The sequence below is a fragment of the Ascaphus truei genome, chromosome 2 (assembly GCF_040206685.1).
Source record: "Ascaphus truei isolate aAscTru1 chromosome 2, aAscTru1.hap1, whole genome shotgun sequence".
In the NCBI taxonomy this organism is placed as follows: Eukaryota; Metazoa; Chordata; class Amphibia; order Anura; family Ascaphidae; genus Ascaphus; species Ascaphus truei.
Window position 1 is genome coordinate 253736306 of NC_134484.1, and position 27922 is coordinate 253764227.

Genomic DNA, 27922 nt, shown 5'->3' on the forward strand with positions numbered 1-27922 from the left:
GTTGGCGATAGGCTTCCAAACTCTATATACATGACACCCAGGCTATCCCCATTGTCTTTCGTTTTTCATTATACCATGTGAGCGGATTTCCAACACGCTTCTAATAGCGGAGAAGAGCAGCAGCACATTCCTGGAACGCAAAGAGTCTTATTACATCGGAACCAAGGACAAAACTCTGTGTTAGGACACTGTGATTGCTGGGGGTTATCCGATTAACCCCAACGGACCTAAAAAGACTTTGCACATTCACAGAAGGATTGGGCTGGCAATTTATGCCCTTGCAAAAGGACTACATTTTAAAAGACAATCTTCTGGTGCTTTGCACCTTTCTGGACATTATCCCCTGTTCCTATACCAGTAAGTGTAATTATTAAGTGTATTCTGCAGTTGTCGTGTGTTTGCCTATCAAGGTAATAAATCTCAGTTTATTTTGCTCAACTTGTTGTGCTCAATTGGGATCCACAAAATATAAATTTGTTAATAAGTGCGTCTATCATGACAGGCATTTAAAACTGGTGGCAGCATGTGGGATACTGATTGAGCCTATATTGCTGTTCCCTGTGGGGCTCTGTAATATAGTGAGGACCTTGTAGATTGCAAGCTCCTCAGACAAGTGGCAACTTACACACACTTCCAAAGAGCATGAGATATTATGCTGGTCTCTGGACCCATACCCCAGTGGCACCATGAGTCCACGCTCAGGAAGGTTTTGTACCTGGAACCGGGGGCAGATAGTGGAGAGATGTGTGGGGTACAGTTTCACGCCAGACGGTCGGTCCAAGAGTCAGCTGGAGGAGGACTTAGAAGAATATGAGGGCAGGATGGCCCCACCAGCTGCTGTGGCAGCAGACAGTACTCAGCCCGGAGTGCAGGAGGTCCCTCCAGCTCCTCAGTGTATATTGCTTCCTGAGCTCAGATGAGGGCAGAGTAATTATGAAATGGCCTCTCAGCCAAGGTTATAATACAGTGTGAGGTCCTGACAACAAAGGACAATGGGCAAATTAGGTGGGTAAAATTAATTTTATCTGCTCTCATTTTCTATGTACCCAGGTCACACAGACTGTGTAAGTCCTTTGTCCCCATTCACATATCTTAAAGGAGCAATTTAAATAAAAACATTTTTTTAAATATAGGTTTGAAGCAGAGGTCTCCGGAGCTGAACCCCATTAATTTTAGCTCTGAGAACCCCTCCTTCCCGAGATTCTTATTTCCAAAGGGGGTGCCGGTAACTCTGCAAAGTTTAAAGCTCCCACTTCACGCAGGCCAATAGGAAGCCGCACCTGATGACGTCACTGCTTCCTATTGGCCCACATTATGTGACCCCTGCCAGCCGAGCGGAGCTGCTACTGGCACCCCCTACAGAGGTCTGTATCTCCCAAGCAGGGGGTAGCCGGAAATAAAATGAATGGGGTTCAGCTCCGGAAACCCCCTGCTTCAATAATACGTAAATAATGGGGGTGGGGGAAACGGCAGCTTGGATTGCCACTTGAATTATTACAGCTTCTGCTAAATATAAAAGCAACATGAAACTAACCTTCTTTATGGGGATATTCCTTTTTTTCTTTTTATGTACAACAGGATAATGACCGTGACCTAGAAGTGCGCAGCATGGTAAGAAACTGTATATACAATAAGCATTGCTTCTATATACTGCAAATCCAAAAGGATCAGGCACTCTGAAACATTGGGTTTTTAGTTATGTTATCAATAAACTTTCATAATATATTTTCCACCCAAGCGTCCAGTGCCGATTTCGCAATAATTTATAAACTCTTTCTTTCAATCCGGCACAGACACATCTTAATAAGGTGGCAATGCAGTTTGTATGATTTTATCTTATTCTTTTTGTTTTAATAGATGCAGCAGTTGCTTAGTTTTAAGTAAATGTACCGGTTTGCCCGATTTTATAAGGAAAAGTTTTTTTCAATAGTTAAATTGAAAAGTACATACTTGCCTTATAACCGGGTCCTGTCCACTTTGCTAACCAATCAGCAGTCTGTGTGAGGTAGGAGGGTAAAACAGGAAACTCCACCTTGGGGGCCTGAAGCAGCCATGTTGCTTGTGGCAGGAAGATCACAAAGAGAGAGAGAGAGAAGTACAGAGAGATTGTATGTGTGTGCGCAGGGCAGGCTAGGAGAATTGCTGGGCTCCGTTCAGGCCAGTGGTGTGGGGCCTCTGTAACTCTCTTACCTTCTCCTGCGCGATCTGTTCCTGTCACTGTTCCGCCTCATGACATCGCCACGTCAAATGGCGTCACGTTTCCGTGACAATGGGACGCTCAAGTCGTGGCACGATGAGGAGGGATACTGACAGCAAGAGGTCGTGCAGGAGAAGGTAAGAGAGTTAGAGGCCCCACACTCTCCTGCAATAAACTGTTTAATTGTTGTGGGGAAGAGTGCGAGGCCTCTGTAACCGCGGGGTTCAATGCAGTGGCAACGATAGCACCACCATCAAGCCGTGTGTGTAAACCTTTTTCTTTCCAGCTACTCATGAAACTAGGTGGTTGCCTTATATTCAGGGTCGCCCTATAATCAGGCAAATACGGTAATTGCCTAACCTGTCGTTCGATCTGTTCTCCCCCGTGATCGATCGTTTTTCTATGTGTTTTTCTAAATGGTTGCTATGGCATTAAAACCCATTAAAGGCATAAAGAGAGGGACTTTGTTTTTAATGCAGTAAGTATTATCTAATGCTACACAACTGATGCGTTTGGTTAAATTATTCTGCCCATTATTGTGAATGATATGCAGAAGTGGCGTTCCCCCTCCCCCCCTAACATTGCATAGTTACTAAGGGCCGATGAGCACATGCCTCACGTCAGGTTATGTGAAGCTAATGCAAGGCCTTGCTGATTTAACCTGATGTGAAGCTTATGCTAATGAGATTTGCAGATAATTAGCTTTGTGGCTATGCATTAAACTCCTGGAAAATAACGTCCATTACTATTTTAGGTACCCTAGCGTTTTTTGCCCTGGTTTAAAGGAGCTTTGATGGGACAAAACGTGTTCACCCTTTTGCATTGTTGTGGAACTGAGCTAATTCTTACATCTTTGGAAAGTGCGGACAAAAAGAGTAATGTTCTAATCCACTTGTTTTTGTGTCTCTCCCGCTAGGAATGTAGTGAATGTGATCCGGATGAATTCATGTGCAACAGTGAGCTCTTTGAATTCTTGGTAACTCTTCATAAACTTATTTTTATGGCATTTGGGGTTAGAGAGGGAGCAACTCTGGGATACTAAAGATCTGAGATGGAGACTGAAACTATTGGGAGCGTGATCAAAATGCTCCGCGCTATCCCTGATTTAGGACCCAGTGCTTGTTTTGCATTGCTGTAATCCTTAAACAGAACAGTTCGATACAATCATGAAATACTTTTTTAGGTTTACAACCTGGATGGATTGAAAATTAGTGCTTTATTTAGTTTTTTTCTTTTTTTAAGTGTTTTACATTTCAGGTCTTGACATATGAAAGTGCAAAACAACATATCCAGGGCTTGTAGTAATGTGAAATAACCCATCTCCGTTCAGCACATATGCATTTGAAATTTTAAGTGCCCAGGAGGTTAAATGGAGCACCCCCCAGACCCAGTGCAGTTTAACACTTTGAGTGCCAGAGGTGTCGTGGTGGCCGTGTGCCTTGGCCCCTCTGTCACAGTGCGATCACATGATCGCTGCTGCCATTATGGATGTGATAGAAGGGGAGGGATCCTCTTCCATTTTCTCAATGGTTAGACCATCGTCTTGCACTCCATGGGAACGCAGGATGGGATCTAACCCGGAAAAAACAAGTCCTATGAGCATGACGTAGTCAATACGTCATGTGGTCCCTGGATTGCAAGTTCCCATGTCATAGTAACCACTTTAAGGAAACATTAAACTAGACATTAAGCAAATCATGGTTTTTGACACACAAAAGAAAAGCGGTAAAAAAAGCATCACATGGTCAGGGGGCAAGATACTAATAGGCTTCCTGGGGGATTGCTTCTTTAAATCCTCTATTAACTTATGTTTCGGAGACTTCCGGTGATGTCACAGGGGAAGGTCGACTAGAAATGGAGCTCCTGAGACCCTCTTGTAGCATCGCATTAAAGAAAGCTTTTTCTGCGGGTCTGGGCCCCGATACCCAAGATGGCAACAGAGCACGTGTGCCACCCGATAAAAACCGGGAACAAGCACCCCCAATCCCTGAAGGAGAAGAGCTCACAAAACAATATATGGAGGTCCTTTTCGTCAGAATGAGAGGGATTTCAGGATGATCTGAAGAACGCTATCCGCGAAATTAGAGCAGGTATATCCTCACTGACCCAAAGAACAGAGGGACTAGAATCTAAAATGGAAGAGGCCCTTCAGCAGCAATCTACTGCAGAGGATGAAATCACACGCCTAGGCCATGACATAAACTCCCTGAAAGACGGTCTCGAAGACCAAGAGAACAGGGAAAGGCAACAAAATGTAGGAATCAGAAATATTCCAGAGACAGTACAGATGGAGAATCTCCAAATGTACCTTACTAAGCTTTTCAATAGTCCCTGAGCTAAAAGACTGCAAACTTGAATTCGATCAAGCTCACAGGACTCTGGGCCCCAGATCCGAAGGTCCCAAGTGGAGGAAAGATGTCATAGAGAAATTCCAATATTACTCCGCAAAAGAGAGAATCATATCTGCCAGCAGGGACATGGGGGATATCCTACTCGAAAATTAGTCCATACAAATTTTTTATGACATCTAAAGTTACTATAGCCAGGCGACGCGACCTGAGACCCTGAGACACTCTACAATTGAATGACAAAGGTATCCTGTATAGGTAGGGTTCCCCTTCAAATTGATTTGCAATAACAAATGGAAAATATGTGACCATCAGATACCTTGAGGAGACTAGTGTTTTCCTTAGATCCCTGGGCATATCTGTTCCAAATCCACAGGAGGAGCCTCCACAGGATCAAAGGCCAGACCAGAATGCGGGCCCACTTTGGGCCTCAGAGATTGGCAGGCCAAAGACCATCAAAGGCTGATGAGCGATAGCGGACAGCCTATTTGTGCCCCTCCCCCAACCCCCCAAAAAAACCATTCTCCCCCTGTTGCCAGAGGTGCTCGATACCTGGGGGAAGGGGAGGGAGAAAGATGCCCACCCCTGCCAAAAGCTAAACTTACCCGGCTCCCTGCCTTCCCGGTTCCTCTCTGGGATGCAGAAGGTGCCGGTGAAACATATGGCGATCCGTTTCCCCTACCCACAAACAAGAGACAGGAGCCACACGCTAGAGCCCCGCAGCTGCGGCCTCAAAGCCTTATAGAACCACTAAGGCTCAGAATATAAGACCATATCTGACAAAACTGATCACGGAGATCCCGCCCTCTATATCGGAGCCTGACCAGTCTCGGCTGCTCCCTGTACTCCCCGAAGAAATACCAGCTGTATTGCCAGCAAGAACCCGACCGGTCCCACCGGACGGTGATGAAGAGAAGCGCGCTGCAGATGATCCGGTCCTCCCCTCCTTGTCCTTCCATTTGATTTTCTTCTCGGGTGAGAGGATCTATATGCCCCCCTCCCCGGATGGAGGGAAGAGCGGGCCTGGGCCCTGTCCTGTCCAACCACCAATCTGGAGTTGGGGTGATGGGGTTTTGAGGGGGTGGGGGGCCAGCTTGACTGTCCAAACTCTCCCCCAAGCCAAGAAACCCTCGCCCCCCCCACCCCTCTTGTTCCCCCTCACACACACTCCCTGTTCCCCCCCCCCCTCCCCACACCACCAGTCTTCCTGCCCCCCCTCCCCTATCCCCCGTTTATCGCAACAAACTGTTCAAAATCCGAGTTTCATGATCTGTTAAACTCTGTTCCTACGTCCCAAGTTCCAATGATATGTGTTGTTATAAGGTGTTATGATTCCCAAACCTATGTTTGTCTGGAACCAAATTTCTCTTTTACCTATGAATATGTTTACCAGGAAATAAGAGACTTCTATTTATCTCAGACAATGGCTTTCCCCTAGGTAGGACCTCCCCTTCCCCTCCCCCCCTCCGACTAAGGTATGCAATTCCATTCTTATTAAACACGGTGTCCCTTTCACGACCGAAAAGGTGATCTCGGATCTTGAGGGTAGATTTCTAATTCTTTATGGCTTCCTTGCAGACACAGAGGTCTCATTACTAAACCTCTACGCACCAAATGAGAATCAGGGTGATTTTATGGCTCAGGTCTTGGAATCAATTGATAATTGCCGGAGATATGAATATGGTCCTCTCGCTTGAGCTGGACAAATCCACTATCCCAGGCCACCCAATCCACTCACTCCCAAAATAAACAACATTTTTTAGAGATCTCATACAAGAATTCTCCCTGACAGACGTCTGGAGGGCCCAACACCAAGGCCAACGGGATTATACATCCTATTCCACCCCCCACCAGACCTATTCTAGAATTGACAACATCCTTCTTACTAAAAATATTTGACAGGCATCTTCTCTCTTGGACATAGGGCCGATCACTTGGTCAGACCATGCCCCAATTGGTTTGACTCTCTCCCTACCCTTTGTAAAAAGTAACCCCTTCCGAAGGAAGATAAATGACTCCCTTCTAAATTATTCCGAGATTGAGAACAGTATAAAACTAAAATGTAACGAATATTTTAATATAAACAAGGGATCTGTTGCGGCCCCATCATTGCTCTGGGAAGCCCATAAGGCGACAATAAGGGGAGATTTCATTTCCATCAGAAAAAAAGCAAATTAAAGTTACATAAAAAAACTCACAGATAAGATTCAAAAATCAAAAAAGTTATATAAATCCCTAAACGCGGCCAAGACAGCACTAAGACAAATCCAACTGGAGGATGTAGAAAGCGCACTGAAATGGACAAATCAGCGATTCTTCGATAAGGAAAACAAAGCTGACAGGCTCCTAGCCAACAAACATAGGGGCGAGAGAGCTAAATCCCACATCACCGCAATTCGTTGTAAGAATGGGCTTCTTACCCATAACGATAAAGAAATAGCCCAAGAATTCACAAAATTCTTTACAAAATTATACAATCTGAGATCGTCGGGCAGAAATCCCCCAAACTCAGAGGTCATCTCAAAATATTTAGAAGAATGTAAACTACCTCAGCTCTCCGAAACTGAGTTACAGGTCATAACGGGAGAATCTCCCAGTAGGAGCTTACAAATGCAGTAAAATCTCTGAAAATAGCAAAGACCCCAGGACCAGATGGTCTAACCAATGCATATTATAAGAAATTCTTGACGACTCTTTCCCCATTTATACTAGAGGTGTTCAATTCTTTCCTGGAGGGAAACCCAATCCCAACTGCGATGTCTGCCGCAAACCTAGCAATAATACTCTATATAAGGAAGGCCGAGACCCATTTCAGTGTGCAGCCTTCGCCCAATCTCGCTGCTCCACACCGATCTAAAAATCTATAGCAAGATATTGGCAAACAGGCTAAATCCAATTCTGCCTAGATTAATTCATATAGATCAAGTGGGATTTGTATCGTGGAGATAGGCCTTTGATAATACTCAAAAGATTATAGACATTATAGACCATGTGCACCTCACCAACACTAAAGCTATCCTGTTGAGCCTCAACGCTGAAAAAGCATTTGACAGGATAGACTGGGCATTCCTGCATAGATGGAGCAATGCAGAGGTTTGGATTCTCGGGCCCCTTCTTAGAGGGGGGTTAAAGCCCTATATCGGAATTCCACAGCCCTGGTTAAACTTCCAGGAAATAACTCCGATATGATTGAAATCAAAAACGGAACTAGACAGGGATGTCCTTTGTCTCCCCTCCTCTTCGCACTATCGATCAAGCCACTTGCGTCAAGAATTCGAGATGATATAAATATTCGGGGTATTACAATTGGCGATGTAAATTATAAAATTGCCCTATTCGCTGACTATATAATACTATCCTTAGCCAGTGCCCAAACATCCCTACCAAATCTCCAATTTCGCCTAACAGAATTTGGCAAAATTTCGGGCTACAAAATCAACAATGATAAATCTGAGGCATTAAACCTTTCCCTCCCAGCCCCAGAAATTAAACTATTTCAATTGAATTTCTACAAGTGGAGCTTCTCCCATATTATATATTTCGAGGTCAATATTGCAAAATCCTATAGTGCCCAATATCAATGCAACTACCCACCCCTGTTTGACAAGATCAAAAAGGACCTCCGAACCTGGGATAAACACCAGATATCGTGGATTGGGAGAATAGCCTCAATGAAGATAAATATTTTCCGAGACTGCTCTACTATTTTCAAACAGTCCCAATCCAGATACCAGGATATGAACTAAAGGACCTACAAAGTATGATCTTTCAACTTATTTGGCAAAATAAAGACCGAGGATGGCCAGGTCGGTTATGCTGGCATCAAGGACGAGGGGAGGCATGGGGGTCCCGGATATGCTGAGATTATGAGACGGCCCAGTTTAGGCAAGGGATGATCTGGAATGCATATCCAGACCTGTTTTGTTGGCTTGGGATAGAGTCCCGGTACGCGGGGGCCTCCTCTCTGCTGAAACTTCTCTGGTCAGCGACGATCAGAGAAACCAGTGCCAGGGTGTTCAATTTTGGGTCAATGAGGTCCACATGGAATATTTGGAATTAAACCAAAATTAAATACAAACTTGCGTCCTGCCCATCTCAACTATCCCCTATTTTTAACAACCCAAATTTCCCTCGAGGGTGTGAAGCTAGACAATTTGACTAATTTCAAACTAAAAATAATAAAAGAATAATGGACTTCGTCACAAAAGGAAAGATTCTCACCTTCTAGGAACTCTGTATCAAATACAAAGCCCCAAATCTACATATGTTTAAATTCATCCAAATCCGACACTACCTATATTCAATTTCCCAGACTCTTGTCTTCCCTGAACTCACAAATTTCAAGTTACTCTGCAAGAGAGGTATCTATCAGAAGGGATTGCTCTCTGGGATATACCTGGGGATGGAGTTGTCAATAAATACCCCTGATCATATTTATATTGCCAAATGGGCTGAAGATCTCAATCTAGAAATAGATAGAGATGACTTGGAGGATATTTGGGAATCGGCAGCAAAAACCTCCACCTGCACATCAACATAAGAGAATATATATAAAATCCTATTCCAGTAGTACCTCACCCTAAGTAGACCAAGTCAGCTCTACCTGGAGGCCTCCGATCAGTGTTGGAGGGGCTACGGACAGAGGGGGATATGCTACATATTTGGTGGACGTGCCCCGCCATCCCAAAATGTTGGACTATGGTCCAAAAAATCCTTAGGGACATAACAGAACTCACAATTCCTATAGACCCACTAATCTTTCTCTTTGCTAAACCAGTAGAGAATATTGACCGCCCATTAAAACGACTAATCTCATTCATATTAAAGCTGCAGTTCAGTCAATATCCTGCATGTGTGTTTTTTTAATAAATCAGTTCTGTAGTAAGAAAAAATACTTTTAGCATTTTCTGTTTTAAAAAAAACAACTTTGAAAGACCAATTTTCTTGTATTCTATTTTAACAGCCATTTGCTAAGGCACTGCCCCTTCATGTCCTGTCACAAGCCCTGGTACACCCCTTTGTCAGCCCTGCCCTCCCTCTTGCACATGTCAGTGAAGGAGTGCTCATGAATATTCATGAGCTTCCACTGAGAGACAGAAGCAGAAGAAACACATATGCCAGCTCTAATTATGTCACCAAATTTCGCCTATCAATACATGGAGAACGAATTGACCTGCAGCTATACAGTTCTTTAGGTAATTAGAGATTGCCCACATGAAACTATTGAAGTAAAAAAAAAAAAAAAAGACTGAACTGCAGCTTTAACTGCAGCGAGATGCTCGATAGCGGCCGCATGGAAGAAACTTGCCCCCCAGACAGACTGTAGAGAAACGGTTAAATTATGTCATGTTTATGGAAAAACTGAAAGCCTTCTTGAACGAATCTATCAATCAACCAATTTCACAAAACATGGGTCCCTTGACTTGAGAGATAAGACAAAACGGGATACGGGTTAAAGAGACTTTCTACAGACCAGCCTCCGTATCCAAAACTGGTTTTACGTGAGCCAATTCTCTGTGACTAGAGATGGACAGTCCTCCTACACTTCCCCCCTCCCTCTCTCCCCCTTCTCTTCTCTTTCTCCCTCCTTCACCCCGCTCTCTTCCCCCTCTACCCCCCGCTCTTCTTAAATCTTCATCTTAGTTATTATAGCTTGTACACAATCTACTCTCAAAGGTAAAACAGGTGAACTGAGCGCAAGTTCAAACCAAATCACTCAGGCTTTATCACCAAGTCTCACGCTAAATGATATTGTTTGTGACCCCATGGGTATAAAACCGACTTGTATGCCAATTTTTTGTCCCACGTAACCTACTTACTTTTGTACTCAGTTATATTTCCTTAAACCAATAAAATTATTTGAAAAAAGAATGAACAAAAAAACCAAAACCTATGTTTCATCTTTTTAAAAATGTAGGCCCGAAAATGAAACATAAATATTACAGGTGTGTGTGTGTGTGTGTGTGTGTGTGTGTGTGTGTGTGTGTGTGTGTGTGTGTGTGTGTGTGTGTGTGTGTGTGTGTGTGTGTGTGTGTGTGTGTGTGACGTTGTGCGTCCAGCGCTCCATAATGAACATCAGTCAGAAAATGGGCGCAATGTTATTCAGTCGTATGGACAACAAAATACAATATATAAATGGTTCAGGTGTATTTTTCCTCTGATAGTCAATTTTTTCAAGTCGAGTGGCACGTATGGGATGCTGCCCAAACATATAATATTTAAAGTGACATGTTTTCAACATGAATATCAAGGTCTATATGACTGAATAACATTGCACCCGTTTTTGACTAATGTTTGACTTATTGATTGCTGGAGGTTATATACGTTACACATTTTGTGAGAATTAGGGGAGATTGCACATACCTTCGTGCACCACACTAAATACATTCAATGCATTGATTAGTATTTGTTCCGAGTGCTATCTGAACTACAACAAAACTGTATAAATATAACCGGGTATATAAATTAATTTCCATCACTATGGGTTTGTTGGGAGCTGCATTTAGAGGAAAGATTGCTACTCCCCAAAATATTGTTCTGCACTACCATTTTTTCTGCAACTGGAGACATATTGTTATAAAATAATTGTAATAATTTGACTGCGTAAAATTACAGTATAGAGAAGTACAAAGCAATGATCAAATAGCCATCATTTTTGTCCTGGTGTTTCACACACCCGCAAAAAATGCCAGCCAAATTTCCTACTGTGTGTTTTTTGATAGATGTGCATAAGTGTCCTGTGTAAACAAGGCTGGTATCAGCAAAACTAAGCCTGTATATTAATTATAATTAAAACCATTTATTTTTCTTTGTTTCCCCAGGATAGCTTCAGGATCATAAATGACACAGATGTTTCATTTATCTTGAAAGTCACTGAGAGTTTTTCTAAAGCTTTAGTACGCTACAAGAAAAATAGCGCAGAAAAAAAGGTAAGTCATTTTATGTGGTACCTTTAGATAAAGTCTGAGGCCGCGTTTATAATAGGAGCGACGCGACCGCGTGACGTCAGCCGTTGCCGCCCTACAGCGATTCCTTCACTCTGGTGCAGGAGACCAGAGATCGCAACTGGGGGACGTGGCGGAGGCGTGGCCGTGAATGGTTCACCCTCATTGGCTGAACTGCTCATGTGCTGCTGCCGTCACGCAGAGATCGCTGTTGAAATAAAAATCCTCTGACTTCCAGCGATTGCGACCATGGGACGTCATCCACGAAGGAGTGCATGTACCTGCTACGGCGCTGCGCAACGTCGCCGTAGCAAGTACTATAAACTCGGCCTTACATGTCTCTTCATCATTATTTTTTTTTTCCCCAAGCTAACCGCATCATGAGAAATAATGACTTGCTGACATTTTAACCACGTTTTCTACTAGAGTATAACACGGAAATACATTAGGGCCGTATTTACTGAGCGGTGCTACTCCATAAGACACCTTCCAGGACGACTTAGTAAATATTACTCCTTACAACTCATTCAGGTGAATAAGCGATAAGATGACATGCAATAGTGAAAGTTTAAAGCTGTCCTAATAACAACCATGATGATATTACATCTTTCTTGCTGGCCTTTAAGGTACAATGATAATAACAAGCAGGAGATTCTTTCCCTACGATAGACGTTACGTTATTGTTGGTTAGAGAGTTTAATAGATCATTGTGTGGGTGCAGCATTAGCCAGTCCTTGTAATTGCTAGAGAGCAAACAATGCAATTTCTCTCTGTTCTCCAACCAGAACTAGCTTTATATGTGTGGACCTGTTTAATCTTTATACCTTTACGATGCAGCATGTTCCTGTTTCAAAGGGGCACGTGGGTATGAACTGATCCAAGACATTTATGTTCACTTATTTTGTAGGCATTATCTAATACTGCAGGCAGTAATGCCCCACACAGCAATATCAACCAGCCTTCAATCCCTTCTGCTCATGGCTTCAACAGATACCCAGGTAATAAATGATACGTTAAGCATGCTTTGCTTGATGAACATACAGTGTATCTCTGTATTAGAGTCCTTTCTACAGTACCTCAAACATGGTGCTCACTAAAAATGTCCTTGTTCCTGCAATCTTCCATGCATCATAGCATAGAGTGGAACAACTCCTGGGAATTATCGATTCTTCTTTTCTTTTAGTTACAGTAACCAGGTTTGTTGTTACTGGTGCTTGGAGAGGTTACAGGGCATTAGTTAGATGGTTGGAGCCAGCAGTTGTCTTCATGCTTTCTAATAATATATTCTGTTTATTGGGAAATGGTTTAGACATTGGAAGTGTTTCTTATATTGTAGCATATTCATTATGTAAATTCATGCATTAGGTCTACGCAAGAGGTCATTCTTTTGTATGTACTGTACTGTATATCTTTATTTGTATGGTGCCATCCATGTACTTAGCTCTTCACAGCAGTAATAGACGTAACAAAATAATATGAGACGCAATGGGAGTAAGCACTTCAAACATAAAGGGAACATTAGAAAAGAGCTCGCTTACAATCTGAGTTTTGCACAATCTATATGGCACAGCTATGCACACTGTTTGTCTTCTTTCGTTTCCACTAGACCTGCCACACTTACTATTTAACCTAGAAACTATTACTTTCTGAAAGCTCATGCAATGTTCTTCATCACGTATCCAACTCTTATCTCTGTTTTTCTTATTAGTCAATGAGCTCTAATATTCTTGTATTCTTACCCTTTCTGCCGCTGCTTATACTGGAAGTTGTTTGGCTTGTGTAATGAGAAGAGCCAGCAGCGGAGTGACTATTGAATTGGAAACGTATATGTTATATATGTCTCACAAGCCCTTGTTTATTGGTCTCCTGTTTACTTCCCTGTCACATATTTGGTTAATCTCACTGTCTCATAGACCTCTGCTGGCCCTTCCCCTCCTCGCTATGCTTTGTTTACATAATGTTTTTCCATAAAGGGGCAGACCCACATAGCAGGGTCAACAATATTTTTTGTTAAACAATTTATCAGTGTTATTGGCTTCCTTTAGAAAGATTCAATCATGCTTAGGCTGTTATAGCTTAAACTGGTCGTATCTTGCAAAAAAATAAATACTTTTTGATTTTCTTAAGGTCTGTAGCTCTGTGTTTGTAATTATGATATCGTATCAATAACTGATGTACTGTATTTTTATATTTGTTTGTGAATATTCCGTGTATTTAAGTGAATTGTATTTTTTTTTACTTTACAGAGCCTGTGACAAATTACACCCCAAACCAGCTGTTTCCATCTGTCTCACAGTTTAACGTCCGAGGGCCCATCACTGAACCAAGGTTTCCATTGTCTATTGGGCCTGCATCAAACATACCTCAAGGCCAATGGACCAATCGGACGCTTCCTCCTTACACAGCAGTTCAACAAGTTCCCCCTTGTGTTGTCCCATTCCCACAAGGAATGCCACCACCAGCTATGCCCCCTGATATAGCCAGAGGTTTCCCACCAGGCTTCCCCTTGGCTAAGGATAAGGCCACTGCTAATTTTTTTGCCAGCATAAAGAACATGGAGGTTCCAGAGGTGATTGCTACATTGAACAATATAGCTGCTACAAACCCAGCCTTCAGAGGTAATGTTATTATGAAGATCTCCGTAGGATCTAGTGTGCACTCAACAGTCACCAATCAGGCACATGAACTGGTACATGTCAGTTTGTCTGTTTGCAATACCTTTTAATTTTCCAACAGGAGAGTTAATTATTGTTACAGATTCCGGTTTTAGGTTTTAACTGAAAAATATCACCGACTGATCATCTAGCACTTCTGATTAAAAACAATAAAAACCAGAAATTAAGCAATTACTTGTACCAGCCCAGCCATAAGGGGAGTATGGAAACTCCAATGTCTGTTTTCACTGAACACTGATTTTTATTTTTTGAATACAATGAAAACATCAGAAATGCAACCCCCCTCCCCCCTGAGTTTACAAGTAGATTAATACCGGAAACCCTAACGCTGAGGACCCGCTGCACGCGTCCACACGGCAGCCTTGCTTGCCGGCGGCACGTGCAAGTCACAGCTCTGCGGTCTGCAGCTGACTTTTCCGCGCGGAGGGGCGTGGCCAAAACGGGTCAGGGGGGGCGCGCCCATTGAGCCCGGGGAGAGGGGTGGAGGAGGTTGCACACACAGGCACACTTCCCTCCCTAGTCGCCTCCCTCCAGAAGCTTCCCTCTGTTGCCTTTGCCGCTATAGAAGAGAAGTTTTTTGCCTTGGTGTTTGTATAATGAGTGAGAGTTCTGTTTGTAAGGGAGTTCAACATTGTTTGAGAGCGTGACATTGTGGATTAATCCGGTCAGCGGGATCCCCATAATATATACTTATTATCTTTATTATCTTAATTATTACTATACTTATACTTATTCTCAACGCTTCCTGCCTCCTCCTGCTCCCCTTGTCCCTCTCTGCTTGCTCCAGCAGTGGTGCATGTCTGTGTGTATTAGCCTCCTCCCATTCTCCTCATTGGCTGACTCGTGCACCACGTGACGAGTCAGCGCTTCTGATCACCAGAAGCTTGCAGCACCGGCCGGCAGACGCGTCACAGCACGCGGTCAGCCACGTCGGAAGGAGTCAGCGGGGACCTCCAGACTGGAGGAAAGGGGCTGGTGGCCTGCGCGCGCCGCCGACCGCAGCGAGTCCATAGCCTAATTATAGTGTATAGAGAGTTTGAAGATCTCACAGGTCTCTTCATGTTTATTGCCTAGGGCCACATGTCTGCTTTTATTTTTGGAGAACCTTCTTTATTGTTTTATGCTAATAGACTCACTAAACCAATGCCCTATTTGGAGAACCACTCAATACTTCTTTTAAAAATTGTTTACAGGCGTACCCAGGTTTAAGGACACTCACTTTAAGTACACTCGTGAGTAAGGACATATCGCCCAATAGGCAAACAGCAGCTCACGCATGCGCCTGTCAGCACGTCCTGAACAGCAATACCGGCTCCCTACCTGTACCGAAGCAGTCGCAAGCGGGAAGACTATAGAGCCTGTTACACATGCGTTATTTACATCAGTTATGCACGTATATTACGATTGCCGTACAGTACATGCATCGATAAGTGGGAAAAAAGGTAGTGCTTCACTTTTAGTACATTTTCGCTTTACATACATGCTCCGGTCCCATTGCGTACGTTAATGCGGGGTATGCCTGTATATATTCAGCTTTTCACATTTGTGTGCATCGTGCCTAAGAACCTTTCACATAAGAGAACAAATAGCTTTTCTATTTATACAACTTTATATTGACATTTAGGGGCCTGTGCTAGTAGTCTCGATTAGTTCGCTGCTAGATCGCAAGGTTTGTCATGTTCTCGCTGAACAGTTTGTCAGTTGAGTTATCACGGTATTCAGAAATAATCTGAACCCAACTCAAACCGTACGGCAGGAAAATGCTTAAACCGCTCGGCAAGGCAGAAAAACTAATCTCTGCCTCCCTCAAATGTCTCCCCGTGCGATTTGGCTGCGAGCTCCACAGAGATAGACGAATCTCCCTGCGCATATCTCGCCAGCGATCGCAGTGTTTTAATGAAATATATATTTTGCCAGTATCTCGTATGCATTAAAATGCGCGGGACATTTAAATGCATAGGAATACCGGCACCACAAACAGGGCAATGAAGGGGTTTAACTTCAATAGCCTGTTTATTCGGGGCAGAGGGGGTTAATGAAGGTGTTAGGCCCCCCGCAAGGCCTAAATACCCACCATGAGTCAAATACCACCTTCACCCACCCCCCGCTACCCACAATAAACATGGCACTTGTGTTTAACCCCTTCATTGCCTTACTGCTTAGCCGCACAGGTAATGAAGCTGACGGTAAATGCATTTTTATTGCATCGGATTGATGCCGGGGTCTCCAGTGCTGATATTAATGTGTATCAGTTCCGGAGACCCCCGGCATCAATCCCATGCAGGAATAATGCTTTTTTTTTTTCTAAGTCCCTCACAACCCTTCTCACCAGCTTTTTCTGGCGAGAAAAATCTAGGATAAAATCCCAATTCCAGAGCCTTGATAAAATAATCGAGGCTACTAGAATTGCACGATTTTATAAAAATTGCAATTTCAGGGGTTCTCGCTGCAAACCGCACGGTGCGTTTGGCCAGGAGCCAGAAATCGCAAAAAAATGCTTTTGCCACACGCTTTAGCCAACTTATTGCGGCTTTCTGAATGGCTACCTTGCGAAAACCGCTCAAGAGCCTCAATAAGTTTGTTATCGAGTCTTATAGGATAGGCCCCTTAGTATTTTGTTGACTAATATACTACAGTTGCAGTTTCGAAAAGAGGCCATTTTTACATACATTGACATATTTCTTCCTTCTTTGTGTAGGAATTCACGTTCCAAGCCTGATAAGATATTTGACCGAAAGTGGAAGACTGAAAACTCCAAGTGACACCAGATATCTGCAGCAATAACAAATAAATCATTGACCTTTTTTCTAGATTTTTTGAAAATTTAATCTAAAATCATTTCAGTAATGTATTGTAACATTGTGACCTTTTAATTGATTTAAAGGGACTGAATCTCAATTACGTTAAAAAAGTGAATACATTATTTTTATTTTTAAATTGCTTCAAATTTACATTTTTGTAAATATGTACCTAAATAGACATATTCCATCTTAACACCGTTTTTACTGTATGTTCTTATTTGATGAACTTCTGATCTTAGTTGATCTTTAAAGTTGTTGCAGAACTTCTGAAACCTCGTAGGTTTCCTGTTCAAGTGTACACAAGATTCCAAATGAATGTTCTAGCTTCAGTGACAACGCTGCTGCATGTTGTTTCTTTTGTAGTCCTACAGATGTAAGCCGCTTTATTTTCCCAGGACTAGGGTTTGCCGAGGTCCTTTCTTTCTGGTAAACCGCGAAAACCTAGAATGAACTGGTCTCTGCAGCTCCAGGGAACATTAATCAGGCTACATCTGTATATTTATTTTTTAGTGATCTTAAAAAGTCAATCATTTGGGCTCCGGTTTAGTTTCTTTATTATTAGATAACAATTTGTTGGTGCAGAGACCTCATATCTCGCTTATGACTGTGGGAACTCAGTGTATATGTCCATCCCCCCATCTATTACATCTTCATTAAAAGATTATACAATAACATCTTTGTTTATGTGCAATATGTTGCATGCCCATAAAATGTTGATGCAATACGAAGTTATTTCTCTGTAGATTTCAACTTTACCCTCTATATCGTTAAAATACACTTTCTAAATATCATTGTCTTCTCAAGCAGTGTAATTGCTTAATACTGTATTTGTACATTTCTTCTACATCCTCTATGGCAGCCATAATAATGGGTTTACTCCTCCAACCAGCTGAGGTAGGACAAGCCCTTCCTAAAACTTCCATATATTAAGGGGTGTTTCCCATATCAGGTGAGTTGCTCTTGTCCTACCTTAGCTGGGGAAAGGACGTCAGTAGGTTCCCTGCCAGTCTGTGGTAACTTTTTGACAATTTTATTTTTCTCTTGGGCCACATTCATGCCGTCCTGATGGCCGGGGTGGAGGCGTGGGGCTCCACCTCTCTGTGGTTAAACCCTTCCTATTCCTTCTTTTCCCTCCTTCGAGGCTCACACTGTCCAGCTTTTTTGTCCTTTCCTTCTCCACATGGTGGTCATCTATTGCCTATCTACTCATCCCCCGTTCTGTCTTTCTCACTTTGAATTCTGTCTCTCCTTGTTTCTCTCTCCAGACTCCCCTGTTCTTCTCCTTGGGGACTTCAACTACCATATTGATGACCCCTTTCTCCCTTGGGCTTCCTTCTTTATTTCTTTCTCTAACCTCTTCCTTTTGTCTTCACCAATGAACTGCTGCCAGCTCCCACAAAGATGGCCACTACCTAGACCTGGTTTTCACAAAAAAAATTCACTCTCTGATTTCTCCATTTCCCTCTTTCCTCTCACTGACCATCATCTAATCTTATTTTCTCTCACTTCTCCCCCTCGCTTCTGCAAAGACCTGCTCTCTATTAACCTACCTGCTTTTGATTACACTTTGCGCTCCTCTCTCTCTGCTCTGCCCCATATACTGACGACCTGGTGAGGAACTACAACTCTGCCCTATCCTACTATCTTGATCTACATGCCCCTCATTCTCTCTATCGTTCTCTCTCTTCTATCCCCAGACCCTGGATAAATTGCCACACACGTATGCTGCGCACCTGCACTTGCTCCTCTGAACGCCTCTGGAGGAAATCTCACACTCTCGCAGACTTCCTTTACTACAAATGTATCCAAGTCTGTTTAAACTCTGCCCTCTCCCAGGCTAAACAATACTACTTTTCTTCACTAATCAACATGCACAAGTCTAACCCACGCCGACTCTTCTCTCTCTTTGACTCTCTACTCAGACCACCATCTGTTACCTTTTTTTCTACCTCCATTTCACCTCAGGACTTTGCTGATTTATTTCAAGACAACGGTGGATTCCATGTGTCAATATATTCCCTGTATCCTCTTCACATTCTACACCTCTTCCTAACTCTCCTCTTGCCTTTCCCAACTCTCTTTCCACTGTCACAGAGGAGGATGTGTCGCTACTGAACTCATCATCTCCCTCTACCACTTGCCCTCTTGACCCCATTCCCTCCCATCTCCTCAAACTCTAATTCCTACTTTAACATATTTTCAACTTCACCCTCTTGTACCTTTCTATCTTCCTGCAAACATGCAACAGTCATACCATTACTCAAAAACAGCAAGCCTGACCCTACTTGTCTCTAACTATCATCCTGTCTCCCTTCTGCCTTTTGCCTCCAAACACCTTGTATTCTCTAACTTGCTCACATTTTCTCCTAGATCCTCTACAATCTAGCTTCCGCACTGCTCACTCCAGAGTAACAGCCCTCACTAAATTAACTAATATCCGTTACACTCTGCTCATATTGATCAACATCTCTGCAGCCTTTGATACTGTGGACCACCCTCTTCATATTCTTCATTCTCTCGGTATCCGTAACAAAGTTCTATCCTGGATTTCCTCTTTCCTCTCCCATGGTACGATCATTGTTTCTTTTGCTAACACCCCCTCTTCTATCTATCTCTCTGGACCTATTCTCTTTTCACACTATTTCTAGATGACCTTATCACATCTCTTGGGTTCAAATATCACTTCTATGCTGATGACACACAAATTTACATTTCAATCCCCGATCTTACACCTGCTGCACAGACCAACGTCTCTGACTGTCTCTCCACTATATCATCCATGATGGCCCTCCTCCGACTCAAACTTAACATGTCAAAAATGGAGCACTTCATATCTCCTCCCAAGCCTGGCCCTACTGCCCCCGTCTACATTACTTTTGGCAGCACTATCATACACCAAGTATCACAAGCATGCTGCCAGGGGTCACATTTGACTCCTCCCTCACATTCTCTCACATTACAAATGTAGCTAAAGGGCTTCCAGTATTATGCCAGAGGGGGAAGTCACATCCCCCTGAGCTCCTGCAGCCCCACTGCTCCTACAGATATCAGCAGCTTAAACAACACTCGCTGAAATGATCCTGTGAACAGCAAAAAGCAGGCCGACTTTGCATGCTCCTGTGAGGGGGAGATACATGTGCAGGCAGTCTCTGCAGGGACATCAGGCTGAATATAACCCCTCACAGTTTCAATCTAGCTGAACATGGGGGAAAAGCAGGAAAGCTCCACAGCAAGACAGCAACTTGAAAAGTAAGAAGCATTCATATGGAGAAATTTCTCTCCAGGCAGACACAGATGTCCCCCAAATACCAGCAAAAGCAGATGAGAGCTGGGAGAAAGTCAGAGCTCACCAAGGTGGCTTCCAAGCACATGGGGGAGCAGCATGCTGAGGAATCGGGTGTCTCAGGAGGCAGAAACTCCCAGGGATCATGGTGAGTTATCCAGGGCTGTAGCAAAGGTATTGATGTCTGCTTTAAATGAACATTATGAAAAATTGCAAAAATCCCTAGATTATCTTAAAGGGGAACTAACCCTGCAAAACACCAGGATGGGGAAGTTGAATCTAGAGTGGGGGTCCTAGAGGATGTATCCTCAGAAATGCAGCAGGACATTCAAACTCTTTAAATAAAAGAAATAAAACTTTAGAAGACAAGGTAGAGGACCTGGGAAAACAGGTCACGCAGAAATAATATAAGATTAATAGGAGTCCCTGAAGAGGTGAAACCCTCTCAATTGCAGGATTTCTGCACAAAATGGCTGCCTGAATCTCTGACTACCAAAGGATCACACTAACATAAAAGTGAAAAGGGCTCAGACTTGGTCCAGTTAGGCAGAACCAGGAAGGCAGGCCGGCCACGAGCAGTAATCGCAAAGTTTCTGGACTTGAATGAAAAATCCACAATATGAAGAGCCTATAAGAATTCAGGTGGCCTTAATTATGAGGGAAAGAAGATCCTAATCTTTCAGGACTATTCTGCTGCAGTATCAAATAAGAGACGGGAGTTCAGTAAAGCTATATAAGCAAAATAAAATATTTTTCCCTGGGCTATCCTGCCCCCTTAAGTGTCTTCATAAATGGAGGGGCCAAAATATTTTCAGAAGCAGCAGAGCTCTTTATCCACCAGCATGCTGCAGAACTGGAGGACGGACAGAACCTCAGAAAGGAAACGGAGATACAGAATGGAGGAAAATAGCGCAGCCAAGAAAAAAAGGTTCCCCTGCAAGATCCCCGCACTGCTGAGATGGGCCAGGCTGCAAGGAAATAAGTATTGCGCTCATAAAGGGACTAATGTGATCTGGTTACAGAGAGATGGTACATGCATAAAATCATGTGACTGTTGGGAGGAAAAGGTGTTTATACAAGGATTGTTGCATTTAGCGATGCTAAGTTGATAAAGTTTGAAATCAATGGAGGAAATGCTAGGAAAACTTTATATGTCTTTTTTGTATTTTTATTTTTTAATCTCCGGGGGGGAAAAGTTGTTGTCTAATTGGTTACATGTTACAAAAAAAAAAAATTAAGAAAACCTGTTTTGAAAAATATAAATTAGAGTGGTGGGGTAAAAGGAGGAGCAAGCAGCGGTGAGCTGTGATGAGGCTATAATGTCACTTCTGGAAAAAAGTAGTGTCATTAATCTATGTGTTTTATGGTTTATTTTTTATATTCTGAGATATATGTATTATTGGAAATGTTTTTCACTGGTCGGACATATTGTGATAGAGAAAAAGGAAACAGGCAATCATGGTAAAGTAAGGTTCTTTAAGTCATTATATACATTATGTAAAGGCGTGCTAGACAATATCAGTTTAACAACCTATGACGAGACTGGTTTCATGGTTAAGGGTATTATCTACCCAATTAAAAGGAACAAAATATTAAAGCACTTAAGCGCTTAAAAGCAGATGTAGCACGTATTCAGGAAACACATCTAAACAGGGAGGAGAGTAAGAAACTCCAGACTAACTGGGTACAGTGGCGGCCGCCTTTATCCTAATGCGGCCGTAGCGGCGCAACTCTGATAACCGCGGGCAGATGCAGTATATATTTTATTTTTTTCGGAATATTTTCCGGTATTTTAGCGCTCGTAATATTAGCATATTCTTAGCGCTGTCTGCTATACTGAAATACTGTCTAAAAACTCATGTGGGCATTCGCGAGCTGTTGTCTTCAAAGTCTAATACTGTAGCAGTTCAACCTACGTCAGTACACAGTTTGCGTGTGCGCACGCAGTAATTGTAAATTTGCATATTTATACAAGCATGTACTGTACTGTATGTCTCATTTGAACATTGTTGAAACGCATAGGTGTGTACTGTAACAGTATCACATTTCGGAGTATATAGCGCTCTTCCCTCGCTCGCCCCCACGCACACACACAGGATAATGTACTGCACTGCAGTATTTCAGCTTCTTATCTACAGTACACCTCTCCCACGCCATTCCTTTGAACGGATGGCTTTCTGGTTTCAATCACATTCCTGCCATCAGATTCCAGCGTGTATAACGTTCAGTTTTGATTTACTGTATTCTTCTGTGTTGATTATTAATGCTCATGGGGGAAAAAAAGTTCGAGTGACCAAAAAATTTTTTGGGGAATTTTCCTATTGTTGGCTTTGAGTTACCTCTCTGCGCCTGCGTGTAATCCTCTTTAGGAAGGGAGCTGTAGTTGATTATTACTGCGCATGCGTGAATTGCAAAGTTCAAGAGTGACCAAAAAAAATTTTTTCTCGTAATTTTTTATTATTATTTTCTCAACATGAATGAACATATTCCTACCTCAACCATCTTGACATTACGATATTCAATCTGTGCTGTAGCTTTTGACTGCGACACTATGCATTTGACTGCACATAATTGATTTGTGTGATTTTTATGTATTTGGGGGTGTGGGGATCAAATTATGATGACCTGCCTGTTGAAAATATGTAATGTCTTTGAACTACAGTACAGCTAATCCTTCATGCAGCTGTACCCTGTACCCCCCTCCCCCACGCACACACACAAGGCTCGCTCAAGAATTTTAACCTCTTATCGACACCTCTACAAAACCATTCATTAATTTTCCTATTGTTGGCTTTGAGTCACCTCTCTGCGCCTGCGTGTAATCCTCTTTTGGAAGGGAGCTAGCTGATGATTACTGCGCATGACTCACCCATCCACCCCTCGAACCCTTTGAGGCTTTGTTTACGGTAACGCTTGTGATAATCCCTTCTCGAATTTGATGTATAAATCTGATTTGCACAAATTGAGAGTTAAAAAAACATAATCTGATTCATGTTTTTGATGCAGTAAATTACCAATTTTTGTCATTCTTTCTTTTTCTTTGGTGTAGGGGGGGGGGGGTCAATGTTTATGATTATCATGAATGTAAAGAAATATTTATTTTGTCAGGAACAAAAAATACAAATATACAAATAATCATGAATAATACAAAATGCAGTCTTTATTCAGTTCTTCTGTCAGTTGAAATTGAGGGCCGGTGGATAATCATGAATAACGCACATTGATAATAATATTAATTAATAATATATAATATATATAATAATATACATTTTTCCGTCTTTATCTTCTTCCTCATTCTGTGTAGTTCATTGAGAGAGGGGAGGTTTTGTGTCAATCATGACTGCACTAGAGATACACTTTACTGTACACACAGTTAACAAAATGTACACATGATACCCCCCTCCCCCTTTCCATCCTTTTTTTCCTCTGAAAAGACAAGAAAAGAAAAAATTAGTGCAGGTAGGTGCATATTATGGCATTGTGTTCTGTATAGCTACTCCTTATTGGACTACAGTATGCAGTTAGTACTGTCAAACTAGTCTATACTGGAACTACTGTATACTGTGACTACTGTTAAATACTTTGTAACCAGATGGCTAGTGCTGCTCTCTCAGGAAAGAAAACATCTGTGCCATACTTACCTGTATCATACAGTACTGTACTTGGTGTGCCTGTACTTACCATATGTCAGTACAGTACTATACCATACTACCTTCCTGATGCTTGCCCATTACGCGCGATCACAATGGGCAACACAGTCGCTGTCATGGAACAGGAATACCCCTGTCTGCACTTCTGTTTCACACACCCCTGTCCTCGCAGCCCTGCTTGCCAGTTTATTAGTGCCAGCTGTATGTGTTTGGTTCTGCACACAGAGTGCTTGTGTGATAAATACAGTGCCATTTCCCCTCTCCCAGCAGCTTGCTGTATTAGAGATGCAACATTATTGCTACATGTTGTAGCTCCCCCAGACACTCCTGTGAGTTGCCATAGCAGCCCCAGCCTTTCTCTCAAATGGGCTAGTCTGCTTTCTCCCCCTCTGCTCTGCCCAGCATACATTGCCATTTTCTTTCCACCATTCCTCTGGACTCGTGAGTACCTTGCTGTAACCCCTGTATTGGTACTGCAAGATTATCTTTTCACCTCCCTTTACTACTAAGCACACACAGAGATATTTAGACCTACACCTCTACACAAGAAACTGTTTTTACCTGCTTTCTCCAAAATAAAGTAAGAAAAGAAACAGACCTTGTCGTGCTTGGAAAAGAGGGCAGAGTTGACACTATCTGAGCTAAGTCATCCTACACGTGACCCTCTGGCTTCCAGAATAGTCGCAATATGGTCAATATATTTATTGCATCGTTCCACGGTGAGTACATCGTTCCAAAAACTCATTATGCCATGCGCCAACTCATCCTTTTTGGAGGGTTTCACGACTTTTCAGATATGATCCTTCAGCTGATGCCAGACCGTTTCGATAGGATTGAAGTCTGGCGATCTGTTATTGGAGGGGGGAAAAAAAGACAATTAGTTAAAGAGATGCACAGTAAAAACAGTGGGAAAAAATGAGACACAGTTACCGCACTTACTCCGCTGACGTCTTCACCCAGTTGATACCGCGCACAAGAATATGTGCTGTTGACGCAGTGTGTTTCAGATCGTTGTCCTGGTAGAAACGGTGACCATCTGGGGACTCACGTGTGATGTGTTTCACAATCTCAGGCACAATTTGCTCTTGGAAAAAAGCTTTATTCATGATTCCCATAACAAGAAAAGTGCACACCAGTACAGTACAGTGCATAAGGCAAAAGCGTGTGACTTATTTTACCTTCAAAGATGACAATGCATCCTGGTCCACATCTAGAGATGGCACCTCACACATGCATCTTCACTGGGTGTTTTGGATGCGGCTTCATAAATATGCTTTTTTTGTGGAATGCAAAGGTGGCAAATCTCCCCAGCGATACAGTAGACTCGTCAGTGAAGATGCAATCCTGAAACGTTTCTCCTCTGTCGATCCATGCCTGGGCCTGGACCACTCTCTTGTTCTTGTTAACATCCCTTATCATAGGGTACGCTCTGTAATGACAAGGAATAATTTTATAGGTACAGTACAGTTTCTTAAACAACACTTTAACCTCCTGTACTGTCAAGTACTAACCTCACACGTCCATATTTCCATCCAATTCTGCGTCTCATCTTCTTTATGCTGGTCTCGGATACAGTGAGATTGTGATTTTGAAGCAGAGTGTATTTGACCCTTAAGGCACTCTTCTCATCATTCTCTTCACTTATTTTGTGTACAAAAAAACAACAATTCTTCTCATCATTCTCTTCACTTATTTTGTGTACAGAAAAACAACAATTCGGTAAGTTACAGTGCAGTAGGCCACAAGTACAGCACATCATTTACAGTAAACAATAATAGATGCAGCAATATAAACAATAATAGATAGATATACTATATTATATAGTAATATAAATTAACAGAAATAACCATAATGTTAAATAGATCTATACTATATCGTAGTTATATTTATATGCAGCAATATAAACAATAATAGATATACTATATTATATAGTAATATAAATAAACAGAAATAACCATAATGTTAGATAGATCTATACTATATAGTTATATTTCTATGCAGCAATATAAACAATAATAGATATACTATATTATATAGTAATATAAATATACTTAAGCGTTCGTTACCGTTGGTGTCCTTGTGCGTTGTTTGGTTTTTCCGTGTGCATGATAGCACACAGTGGTTGATGGCACAACGAGGCCAGAAGCAGCTAACCAGTGTTGGATATCTGCAATTTGTTGTCCGCTCGTGTACATCTCCTTAATTCTCATGCTGAGATCCTTTGAAATCTTTTTAATAGGCATTGCTGCGAGTTGAAAGAAATACAAGCACAAGAATGTATATTCGATGTTTAGTCGATGTGTATTCAATGTGCAGTGAATCCACAAAATGGATGGTGTATTTATACGTTAATGACTCACATTAGAGTACGCCCACTTTTAACACCTGTACCTCGTCGCCATGCATAAAAGGTTACACAATTTGCATATCCCACCACTCGATCTGTATCTGAACTTTACCTTGTCCAGATACTGCATTGTGCCATCTGCTTCCATGGATCGACCCCGATTCTACGGACGCAGGAACCCACTCGCCTCTGCCGTGCCTGTCACGCAGAAAAGCGAAAGGCAGGAGCCATTTCCAAGCCAAGTCCAAAGCGAAAGGCTAAGGCCTCGGACATGCTTACCGCTTGCTGGAGGAAGCGCGCTGAGCCACGCTCCCGCTCAGCACTGAGCCCCTACAGCCGCAATTAGAGCGGCTTTAGTAGGGGCTCACGCACGCGTCAGCATACTTGGGGAAGCGTGTGTCTGACGGCGTTTTGACATTTCCACGCTTGCCGGAGCGCAGGGCTGGTCATGTGAGCGGTTCGCCCAATGAGGGTGAACCAGCTCCATGACGTCACTGGCCCGCCCCCGGCCCTACCCCTGATGGCGCGCTGTGTAAGGCCAGGGAAAGCGGTGCTTTCCCTGAGCCTCAGCGCGCCTCAGCACTGTCTAAGGGCACTATGTCCCAGGCCTTAGGCTAATAAAGAAAACCTTCTGCTGACCCTAAAGGCTAAGGGTTTCAATACACGTAAGCCTTATTATGTCAAGAAGAAATTTGGTGATGTACACTCAAGGCAAAACAAATGGCAGCCAACCCATCGAACCCGCAGGCCACTTCCTCGATTACGCTTCGACGACTCTGCCACTGCTCTCCCGGAAATCCACAGCCCATCTTCTCCACTACTCTGCGACGATGCTGCTGCTGGTCTCCCGGAAATCCACAGGTCACTTTCTCCATTACGCTTTGACGACTCTGCCGCTTCTCTCCCGGAAATCCATAGGTCACTTTCTCCATCCCTCTTCGACGATGCTGCCGCTTCTCTCCAGGGAACCCCCATCTCATCCTCCGTAGCACCCATCCACCCAGATGTCCACAGTGTTACGCCGGAGTAGCCCGCAGACCAGACCTGTCCCTAGAACTGAGGTGGCAGGTATGAATACACACACCGACAGAGCGAGGGACGTGTCCGGGTTGTGGTATTAGATGGTGCCAGGCCGGATGGGGTGTATTGCGAGAATACATGCCGATACCGTTTTCCCAGAAGAATGGTCGTTGCCGTTGCCGAGATCAGGGGTCGGAGATGTATGGAGGAATCGAGATGAGTGCCGAGGTCGAAGGGAGCCAGAAGGTACTTAAACAGGAACAATCCGAAGTCGAGAGCCAAAGGGGGTAGTCTGCCAAGCCGCGTCTAAACCGAGAGAATCAAAGAACAAGCACTGTGAAACACCCATACAAAAACTATGACGAGCGAGGATGCACAGAACAGAGAGGGTATATAAAGCTGGAACAGCCAACCAGGAGAGGGGGCGTGCCTGGAGGAGCCCAGGGAGCTTCAGTGCATTGGCTGCTGTTCTTAGAGCTCAGGTGACACTCAGCAAGAGCCAGATTGTAACCATGCGGTGTTTGGGGGCGGAGCCTGAGTGGGGATAAGTTCAAGGGCTTTTGTGTGTGCACTGTAAGTCCAACGTGTGCATGAGAGGAAGCAACGTGGGGTGCGCACGTGCGTGCGGGGCGGCGATTCCGCGCCGACGGCTGCGGC

At 43.2% G+C, this 27922-nt stretch overlaps 1 protein-coding gene across 7 annotated transcripts in view; it reads left to right on the forward strand.

Annotated features, from left to right (window-relative positions):
- Window positions 1-17637, forward strand: part of LOC142487224 (uncharacterized) — an 82651-nt gene extending 65014 nt beyond the window's left edge. For 6 of the 7 annotated variants that reach the window (XM_075586107.1, XM_075586109.1, XM_075586108.1 and 3 more), the window contains 6 exons: window positions 1579-1611; window positions 3114-3173; window positions 11367-11474; window positions 12397-12487; window positions 13736-14107; window positions 16863-17637. In XM_075586107.1, the coding sequence (XP_075442222.1) occupies window positions 1579-1611; window positions 3114-3173; window positions 11367-11474; window positions 12397-12487; window positions 13736-14107; window positions 16863-16948 (750 nt within the window). In that variant the 3' untranslated portion in view covers window positions 16949-17637. The remainder of the gene's footprint in view (window positions 1-1578; window positions 1612-3113; window positions 3174-11366; window positions 11475-12396; window positions 12488-13735; window positions 14108-16862) is intronic. The other variant, XM_075586111.1, reaches the window with a different exon arrangement.
- Window positions 17638-27922: the final 10285 nt, after the last annotated feature.